This window comes from Pleurodeles waltl, chromosome 1_1 (assembly GCF_031143425.1).
Source record: "Pleurodeles waltl isolate 20211129_DDA chromosome 1_1, aPleWal1.hap1.20221129, whole genome shotgun sequence".
NCBI classification, from domain to species: domain Eukaryota; kingdom Metazoa; phylum Chordata; class Amphibia; order Caudata; family Salamandridae; genus Pleurodeles; species Pleurodeles waltl.
This window is the reverse complement of record NC_090436.1, coordinates 824,283,976-824,294,932: the sequence shown is the minus strand read 5'-3', so window position 1 is coordinate 824,294,932 and position 10,957 is coordinate 824,283,976. Positions and strand designations below refer to the sequence as shown.

The following is a 10,957-nucleotide window of genomic DNA, read 5'->3' as shown; positions in this document are numbered from 1 at the left end:
AACACTCCTCCCTGAAGCTGTGACTGGGGTCACAGAGATAGACACCTCCGGCACACCAAGTACCAGCCAAGGTAAGTGCAATATTGAATTGTAACCCCATATGTGTATGCACAAAATCCTCTTAGGAATTAGCAAGTAATGTAATACATTGTGAGAAGTAGTTCATGCCACATCTTAGAAGCAGCACAACAATGCATTATGGGAGTGGCAGTCCACAACCCAGAGCTGAAAGTAGCCCATACAATGTAATTAGGTAGAGCGACGCCCAGAGGAACACAACACCCACAACACAGTGAAGAGAAGTACCTGTACCTTTATTACCATTGTGTGACCTTACTTGAAACAAACATAACTGACATGCTGCATATTGTCGTTGCAGGTGGGCCAGGCCCAGCAGCCACAGCATCAGCAAGCGTAGGCGAGACTGACACGCATCCAGCCTCTGATTCCAACACAAGTGGGTCTCTCACCATTGCGCCTGTCAGACGCAGGCCCAGGGCACTGCCACTGCCAGAGCTCAGCCAAGACTCAGATGAGCAGCAGGAAGGGCCAATTACACCATCACCAACAGGGAGGCGCAGCCAGATGCAGGAGACCAGTTGTCAGCAGACCACAGCACCCCGCAGGATGGCGACACATTCCGGTGCACAGGCGAATGAGGCAGGTGAGGGTCCCTCCTTCTTTGGTGGGCTGGAAGCTGCTATGTTGCAGCAGCAGCGGCTACAAAACAAAAGGATCCTTGGATTACAAAAAAATATGCAGCAACATAACACCAACATGGGGGGCCTGCATCGCCAGCTTGAGTGCCTAAATGCTAACATAGAACTGCTGCATGAGGGACAGGTGCAGGCATCACAGGACACCAGAGAGCTCACTTGTGCTGTGCGTGAACTATGCCAGGAGCTGCGCCATGAGAGGCTGAGCCACCGCAGACAGGAGTGCAGATTCCTTAACATGTTCGGGGGCTTCTGTCGCTCTGTGAACAGGGTGGCTACTGCAACGTCACTGATCGCACGTCGTGCAGTGGCTGCACAAGTCGAGGCAGCACACAGCAGCAGGGATGTGGCTAACGGACTGGTACAAATCACTAATGTGATCGATAACATCCTGGGACAGAGGTCAGCCACACCTAGTGAGCTTGCACTGGGGGACACAGAGGACACTTCCAGCCTCAGCAGTGTAGCTGTACCAGCATTGGACACCAGACGGCACAGTGCCAGGCACAGCACTGCCACTGAGGTGGACAATAGAGGTGCCAGTGAGGTAACTGGGCACCCGAGTGGTGTGCGTGGCAGCAAAAAAATAACTGTAACGGCCAGAGGGGTAATGTGTTCACTATGACGTAGTAGTGCATTACTCTGGACTCCTATTGTCTCTAGTTTTTCATCTTCATTTCTTTTGCTATTCGTAGAACGAACATTACCTGACATTAAGGTAATAAATTTAATTCACTACAGGTACAGTTGTCAGTGCATTTGTGTCATTCATACTTACATCTGAAATGGTTGTATGTGATGTCAGCACGCCTTTGCCTTCCCTCTGCTGCACTGGTCCTGTCTGCTGGCTGTAGGGGTGGTATGGGATCATCATCCTCATCAGATTCAGATTCACATTTTTCTACAGGTATGCCCCTGGTGGTAGCTATATTGTGCAAGATTGCACAAGTAGCCACTATTCTACATGTGGTCTCTGGACTGTACTGTAGTGCCCCTCCACTTTTGTGGAGGCACGGGAAGCGACTCTTCAGCAGCCCAAAGGTGCGCTCCACCACGTTGCGGGTCGCCCTGTGTGTTGCATTGTATCTCCGTTCAACCGGTGTTGCAGGATTGAGGTAGGGCGTCATCATGTAGGTGCGCACTGCGTAGGCACTGTCTCCTGGAAGGGACAGAGGGTATATTGAGTAAGTGAGCCATTTGACATCAGCATGCCATAAATGTGCCATTGTATAGAGGGACAATACCTAGTAGATAGCCTTCTCCAAACTCCCCAGCTAGCAGTCTTGTGTGTATGCCGCTATGGCAAAAGATGTACGAACCATGTGTGATCCCTGGGTACCTGGCCACGAGATCAGTTATGATGTAGGAAGCATTGCAAATCACCTGTATATTCATTGAATGTTGATATTTCCAGTTGCGGTACACATACTCTGTGGCTGATGGTGGACAGATTGCAACATGTGTCCCATCTATGGCACCTAGGACGTGGGGGAACTGTGCTATCTGGTAAAAAACAATTTTTGTCTGCTGTATTTCCTGTGGGGTGTGGGGGAATCTGATGTACTGGTGTAGTTTGCTCAGCATGGCGTTGATAAATGCATTGAAAAATCTAGAGAGGGTACTCTGTGATACCCCTCCAGCTGCTGCTATGACCCCTTGATAGCTCCCTGAGGCGAGTAGGTGGAGGGAGCATAATACTTGCACATGGGTAGGGATGCTGTGAGTCCTTAGTGTTCTGCGCTGCTGTATGGATTGTAGCTCAGCTATCAGATCAGGTATCATGGCTGAGTTCAACCTATACCTCTCATATATTTCCTCCTCTGTCAGGTTAAAAAGTGTAATGCGTACTCTGAAAATTCGCTCCTGTCTCCTCCTCCCTCTCCTCCTCCCTGCCAAGATCCTCATCCTCCTCTCCATGATTTAGAGTGCAGCCATTGTGGAAAAGAGTCTGAGGCATTCTGGGCCTCTTTATATAGGTTGCACCTCGTTACCACCTGGTTTCACTTAGTGGTATTTTGCATGTGCAAAATGCCATTCTGCGAAAAATCGCAATTTGCGATTTTTTGGTGCATCTATTTGCGACTTGGATTTTGCGCCTCGCAATTTGCGCTTCGCAATTTCCTACTGGAAATACCAAAATCACAAAATGCGACTCGCAAAACCAGGTCGCAACGTCATAAATCGCAATTTTTGCGATTTCTTATTTTTGGTCTGCGAATGCCTTTCATGCATCGCAGACCACGTTTTTGCACTCGCAAACGGCCGATTTTTGCGATTCGCACCGTTTGAGAGTGCAAAAAAGTTTCATACATCTGGCCCTTACATCGTTAGTTGAATTCCTTTATGAAGGAACTGTAAAAAGGTTTCCCCATTCGGAGCAGTCATATCTTTTGTGGTATAGGTGGTGGGACATTCATCACTCCAGGTGGATCTCGGACTCATATGTGCATCGCTCCTGGTCAATCTTGGGTGCATGTGTGAGTTCTGACAGGGGCAAGAGGTAAAGCGGGAAGTCCGGAATAACTAACCATGTGGCGCCAGAGATGGAGTAAAATAAAAGCACCGGGACAGGAATGGTGAAAACTAACAAGAGAACAGTAGCCCTCCAACCTCTGTTGCCAGGCGCGGTCTCTGGTGCCCCAGAAGTGCTCATGTATGCTTGCCTCTGATTGGTTAGTTCCCAGAAGTATTTTCATCTTGCTATGGCTTAGTCCTGCCCTGACTCGACAACCTGACCACCTGTGTAACAGACCCACCAGTGAAGCTCCAGTGCAGCTGATCTATGATATGACATGCACCCAGTATGAAGTCTAACAGTTCTCACAGGTGAGTCTGTAGGACTGTAACTCGTGTCAACCCTGCTGATACTGGCACCAAGATGCCAGTCTAAAATGTAATAATTTCCAAGATGGCAGCAGGGTCGACATACATGTGAAAAGCAGGGAAGTAAAAATATATCCTTTACTAAAGCAATTCCAAAACACCCTCTGGATTCAACAAAATATTGAAATTAATTGACATTGGGGAATATAGGGGACCTTTGAGACAAAAACGGTGAAAAATGTCAATGAAGAAAGCTTATGCACAGAAAGATAAAGAAAATATACCCACAAAGGTATATTTAACAAGGCCACATGACAGTCAAAATCTTATAAAAATGTAAATAATTAGAACAAGCTTGACAAAAGAATACATTCGAGCAGGTACACAGAAATATAAGAATCGAGGCGCTGTTTGCCAAGAATAGCTATTCCTTGTATTAATTTAGTCTTAGCTGAACAGACTGTGTCTGATATATCAATGTACATTAAATAATAGTTCTCTGCTCCACATCTTGCTTTTAACATTTTTATAATCATTACTTCCAATTTACCGTTCTATTTGGGTGCACTCAGCGTCTGTAGGTACTATATTGCAAATTCACCAAGCTCCCTCTTCGCAGACAGGTAAGTCCCACAAATCCACTGCTTAATTGCAGCAGAATTGCTGCCGTTTACACAAGTAAACAAAAAATGTTTTTTTCAATTAGTTTTATTGAAACGCGTTCTCTTGAATTTGAACTTTATGATGGTTCAGGTCATCTTTATAGAAAGAACCATTATCTTTCAATTTTGATGTAAGATGATCATCATGTTTTATATACAGCCCCAGGGCATTTTGGACATCTTCGGGAAATGTTTAGCAAAAGTTCATATTGCATTCTGTGTGTGTGTGTGTGTTGAATTGATGCATCCATGCAACCGCCAAAGTACGGCATTCTATCAGTAGGATAGGTGTCTAAAGCACACCAACATAGAGCGTGCATGGTGCTCTGGATAAAACATGATTATTTTCCATCAAAAATGAGATATTTTAATTGTTTGTAAAAAGATGATGTGATGCACAGATGTTAACTACATGACGTTCAAAAATTAAAGAGAACACGTTTCAATAAAGCTAATTGGAACAAAAAATCTTTTCTTTACTAGTTTAGATAGTAGCAGCAATTCTGCTGCGATTAAGCAGTTCATTTGTGGGACTTGCCTGTGTGCAGACAGTGAGCTATCCATTTACCTTCACGATTTAGCTGAATAGTAGATAGATCGCCTCCTTGTGCATCAGCCACCACCTGCTCCATGATCGGCCACCTAATGTCATGAGATCAGCGTTTCACATCTTTGAAGAGTTCCACAAGAAGTGTCTCCGGAATTTGATTCTGCTCTTGTGCTGTAGGATCCAGGTTTTCACGTTCTGCAATGATTGTCCATTGAACGTTTGCCACAAGGGTACCACAGAGCATAAAAAATATTTTGTGAATTGCAGTTAGTATTATATTTCAGTATCTTAACATGATCATGCTCGAAGAAATTTGACTCCACAATAAATCTACAAGTGCTACACTTTCCACATTTAAAGTGGTCCATCACAAGGAGTAAGCGCAATTGCTCTCTAAGGGTTGCTGCATTGTCAGCAGGTAACATTGATCTGACCACTCTATTATCGTTCTTGGTATGCTTTTTTAATTAATGAGCTTCTTGACTTTGTTTGCTCACTGGGCTGTATAAGCTCACAAAAACCAGGTGATCTGTGGCAATTTGCCTTGGTCTGTGAGCAGATATTCATGTGGTAAATTCAAAGCTATTTTTCTGGACTGTTTAATAATCCTCATAGCATAACATTTCTAAGAGAGCCTAGCAATCAGGATGCCAGATTCATGAACATTTTTTTTTAAATTTACAATATCTGCAAGGATGCAAGCATTGCCGAAATGGTAGATTATCCCAAAAGCAATGGGTGATGTGAGTGATGGCTAGTGCGCTTGAGAAATGTATTACATTCAGTTAGCTTATGTAAATGGTTAGTATGTTACATCAAGTCTGCGGACAATTAACCTCATCTGCTCCTTTGCATTCTCTATAGGTAAGTGAGTATGGTAAATAATTAGACTGATATTGTATGGAATGTGTTGGTGGGCAGCAGATGTCACATGGTTGGTGTTTGGAGCACAGAGTGCTTGATACATTGCACAGGTCAGCGGTAGGAACCATTGTTGTTTGGTACAAAATGAGGTGAACAGGCGCGATTTAACAATGTAATGTTTACTACACATCACAGTTACTAACATGCTACAATATTCAGATGGGGATAGAAATTATTATGAGGATGTACTGACACAAAACCAAGACACACAGATTTAGCCTACATATGATTCTGTTATATGACAGAAAAATTGGATGTCTGATGTGCTAAAAATATCTCTCTAATTGTGGCAGGGCGCTCCTCTGATGAAGCACTTTTGCGAAAAATGAACTAGGATAATCTTTTCAAGGTGGAGAACAAATGTTACACAATAAATCATTTTTATCGTATCAATGAATTGATGAACAAAATTACAAACACAGGTATAGATGAACAATAAGGAATGTGATTCATGAGATGTCTTATCTAAATGAAACTTTTCAGTTTTGTGGAAAGTGTATTATGAAAATTGGAGATGCAAAGTATATAAAAAAAATAACATCATAAGAATACTGTGCATTACTGCAGGAACGTGGAAAAGAGCAGACGGGTGAATAGTCCACATTTGGTTTTTATGTGGCACAAACGCTAGCCCTGTGCTGCGTACAGGTATTTCAGAGTGGGTGAACATATTGCTAGATACAGTGGAGCCAGCTGTGATACAGTAGGCAGATCTCTAGGTGAGTATGTGTTTACCAACTGCATTTCTGGTTGAAAGTCTCCTGCCAGTGGAGTCCTGTTGTTGGTACCTTCCACCTTTCCTTCATCTGCCTCTGCCCCTCCTGCCTTGGTCTAAAGGAGTGGGTTATGCTTTTGTGAGTTTGAGTTGGATGGACCAGGCGGCAATGAAGAAGCACTTGTGCCGGCTGTGTGTTTGTGTCAGATTTAGATCCTTTAGAGTTAAAGGATTCTTTAAAAGTCACAAAAACACTTTGTACATGCAGCTGTTGTTTAGATAGTGGCCTCGGTTACCTTGTTGTTAATATACACCACACACATAAAATTATGCAACCTCATTCTTTTGCTTTTTAATACTTTTTTATCTTATCTTTTTAATATCAAATTGTCAATTTTTCTGTTGTACAATTATGCAGAACTCCTCTAAGTCGTTTCCAAATGAAGTGCTTCACTAGCATTAGACAAAGCTTGATCATCCACAATTTCATGTCTATGGTCAGCAATTTCGTTCTTTAAAGTACAAATATGTTCAAGTGCTGTGTCAATACCAAACACCATTCAGTGGTACGAGTACGTTTTAGCCGCAAAACTAGTCTTCCCTAAATTTAGAATTGTCTACAAAAATGAATGGTTAGTTTTTTACTTGCAGCCTGAGAGGTGGAATGTTAGATATATTGGGTGATCATATGCCCATGCGAACGCCTACGTTTTCATTTATTTTTTAATTGGTGAAGTGTATCTATTCAATATGTTATTCATAGGAGTAATTATGGATCCTAGAACAGAAGGGCCTTGTAATAATTTGTCAGTGTAATTCTCTATACGAGAAGGTCTCTTTTTCAGACATATCAGAACAGGCAAAGTTTGTGATAATATCCAATACTAGTATTGTTGTTTCAGATAAAGCTCTCACAATTCAATTGCTGCTATTGTACTATAAAAATAAGACAAGAGATGTATCCAGTTGTGCCTTCGTAAGTCTCTCAATACCCTTGTGTTAAGCAGAGCTCATGAATACAAATGTTATTTATCTTACTGACTTTTATTGGTGAGTGAGTTTGCTCTTATCAACCAGCTTGGCCACTGTGTGGTATTCACTTTTGCCCCACATACTATTCCATTGGGTTTGTTAAAGTATTTTTGTAGCTATGCTTTTTCTATAAATACTTGCTTTGACCAGGCAGATACAGGCAAATAACACATCTAGCCTCTTGTGGTAGCACTGAGCACTGTATGTTGCCCAATTTTAACTTTGGGCACTTTCGCTTCATAGGGTACTAAGGTGAAACCACTTTTGGTCTTAGCCTGGATGAACCTATTTAAGTTGACCTTTGGGGTTGAAACGTTGACTTTAATGGAGCTTTGGCATGTATTTTTCTCAGCTGTATACTGGGAGTGCAAATATCATAATCTACACGGTGCCTTTGCACAATTGATGGTTACAGCCAAAACATATGATTCCTATATTTATCGTGTCTGTTTGTTTTTCTAATTGATTCACGACACACGGCACTGTGCCATCACATTGCTTCTTTGCATCTTTTGATTACTTCCTATGAAGTTTAATTATGGCTATATAAATTCAGCTTGATTTTTCCTTAACCTCTTTTGTGGGAATTTCACATTTTTTTCTGCCATTCTGATCCCTGGTTGATTTATTAACTGATCACATAAAACATTACACCACTTATGGGATGCTGAGGCAGTAGCCTCCATGGAACCCTTTCCCTCTGCCTCCCTAAGGCCCATTGTCATTAGTTCAGTCTCCCACCCAGGAGTGTAGCCTGTGGAGTACGGGGGGGGAGACAAAACCACTGTCATCACCCTACCAGTGTACAAGCACTCCTACCCGAACACTTCCCCTTGATCACTAGATCACACGCTAACCGTGTCTATGTACTCCGACCTGAACACTTCATCGTCATGAGGCTACTAAATCAAATCTCCTAGTGTCCCCTGTAAAATGTAGCTGTGTTAATATAAATATGTAACCTTCAGTAGCTATCTTGTTAGGACATTACCCGGAGTGATTGCCTTGCTCCTGGATGGGGTCTGTATCTTTCCACCTGAAGTGTGATTTTCAAAACTTGCGGTGTATGTAGAAGCCTTGTTCCTGTTTAGATACTACTGAAGGACACACACTTTGAATTTCTGCATTTCCCACGATTTTACTCATGCACTTCCGTATTAGAGAACAGAAACATAAGGTTGCATGACTTTAGTCTGCAAGCGTCTGTAGTTTACTCTACATGTGAGTGCTGTCTCAGCACGAGGAGCTCCCCTCCTCGGCAAAATCTGAGGAGAATCCTTGCACATTTTTTAGTTCTTTACTAAATATATACTTCATACTCACCAAACATAGAACGTGGACGTTTTCTTTAACACCCAAAGTTTCAAAGGTAATCTCCACATACCTGCTCCAACTTCCTTCTATGGTGCCCCAGTTACCAAATTACTAGCTAATAACTGCTAAAATAATCTACTGCTTAACCGCCCCAGGCATCTGTTGATAAGCGTGCTCTGCACCTTGCCCCTTCTGAGTGGGTGAGCCCCTGTCACACATTTTTTTTCAGCTACAGGCATCTTAACTCCAATGGCCCAAGGAGACCTATTTTCGATTCTGTGTCCATTACCAGTACCAATACCAGATGTCCTCATTTTGGAACATTCACTTTAAAGATGATCTCCCCCTGAACAGAGCTGACACCTCTTGCCAATGATAGCCAGATCCCTGGTGTTCCAATCAACTGAGCACTGGAACTTTGTCTTTGGGACTAGTTTCTTTTGCCCACCAGAAATCATGGTGTTTGTTACTCGAAAATTCCAGGTTACTTTTTGGGTGTGGACTTAGAGCTCTTCTTGAGCGTATTTTTTAAAAATATATTTTTATTAACATTTGCCATTTACAGGTTGTATTCTTTAATACATGTACATTTTCAAATATTGCTTTGCATTTAAACATCATTATTCTTTTTTCTGTTTAAAGTCGTCTTGCATTACATGTCTCGAGGGTTTTTTACATGCTTTATTATCACTTATTCTCTTGTAATTGACATCTTACCCTGTGTTCGGTTTAGTAGAGTGTTGTCTCTGATTGACCCTTACTTTTATCCTGCCGGCTTAAACTGAACTTAAACATAAAATTAAACTCTATGGTGCTATTATTCCCAGTTGTCTTTTTATGTGGATGTCGTTTTGGAGTATTGTTCTATTCCATCTTGCCCTTAACCAGTTCTTACCCCTTCTATTTTGTGTGTTGGTTCGTCTGCTATCCTCCCGGCGTCCTCTGGTTCCTCCCCTCCCCTCCTTTTTGCTATGGGGCTGCCCATTACTTCTTGTGGTTTCTATACTTCTTTCGCTCTCTCTCCCTAATGTAAGGGCTCTACTAGTGTGCATTTCTCTGCTTCGCCTCAGTATACTAGCTAGTTGCTAGTCTGAGTCTCCTGTGTCACTGCCTTCTCCCATTACTTCTCATCTCCATTTTGATAATATCTCTTCCCAGGCCGGAGCTATTGGTGTTTGGCGCAACCCTCTTGCTTCCTCGCTCTTCAGGACCTGTAATTCCGCCTTTGTCCACTTCTCTACGTCCCGCCTCCACTCGGGTACTACTGGGCTCTTAGGGGATTTCCATCCCACCGCTATTAGTTGTCTATATAGTGCTAGCGCAGTATCTATGTAACACTCTTGTACCTTCCCAATTGTGTGTCCTTGTTTCAGGCCTACCAAGCATATTGCTGGGGTTTGTGGTATTGGGCTTCCCATCAACTTCTCCAAATCACTCATTACTGTCCCCCATCCAACTTGGATCTCTGGGCATTGGTAGATCATGTGGTCCAGGTCGGCACTCACCACACCACATCTGGGGCATCCCGCTGGAGTACCTCCATATATACGGGTTAAGCGCTGTGGAGTGAGGTATGTCTTTTTTTTGGGGTATGTCAGTATTTTCTTCCACTCCGTGTCTGATAGCTCTTTTTCGAGTGTTCTTTCCCATTTATCTCTTAATGGTCTCAACTGGTCTAGTGTGTCCTCAATTTGTGTTTTGTATAGTTTGGTGATTGGGTGGGAATCTGCCCCCATTGTCAATAGTTGGTGTAACACGCAGTGTGTGGCAGGTTCTGCGTTGATCGTTTCCCAGTGTTCCTGTACAATATGGGTTAGTCTTTGGTGCACAAGGAACTGTCCTCTGGGAATCCCTTTTTTGTCTACTAGCTCGGTGAATGGGCTCAGTAGCCCCTCCTCGAATAGATCTCCTATTGTCTCTACTCCCGCCCTCGTCCAGAGCCCTAGGTCTGTGTCCATCCACTTCCCATCGGTCGATTCTGCCTTCAGCATTTTCAGTGGTAATGCCGGGGAGTAGGGTTTACCTATTCCTACCCTCTTTGAACATCTCTTCCAGCACATCAATGCCACTTTCGTCAATATGCTCTTTTCTTGTGACTTCAATTTTCGTCCTACCATTTCTGACATGATCTCTTCCGTGCTTAATTCTCTGTTCCCCGTGTGTCTATCTAGGGTGCCCTCACCTGCAATCCATCTGGCCGACCACTATAATTGACAAGCTA

The 10,957-nt window shown here is 43.0% G+C and overlaps 1 protein-coding gene across 1 annotated transcript; it reads right to left on the bottom strand.

The window, feature by feature from the left end:
* Positions 1–317: 317 nt before the first annotated feature.
* On the bottom strand, positions 318–5,057 carry LOC138284980 (putative nuclease HARBI1). The gene is made up of 3 exons (XM_069224401.1): positions 4,770–5,057; positions 1,495–1,875; positions 318–720 (listed from the first exon to the last, which is right to left on the bottom strand). Exons 1-3 carry the CDS (start codon positions 4,831–4,833, stop codon positions 701–703), a joined length of 465 nt encoding a protein of 154 aa, XP_069080502.1. The 5' UTR covers positions 4,834–5,057; the 3' UTR covers positions 318–700.
* Between the last annotated feature and the right edge of the window lie 5,900 nt (positions 5,058–10,957).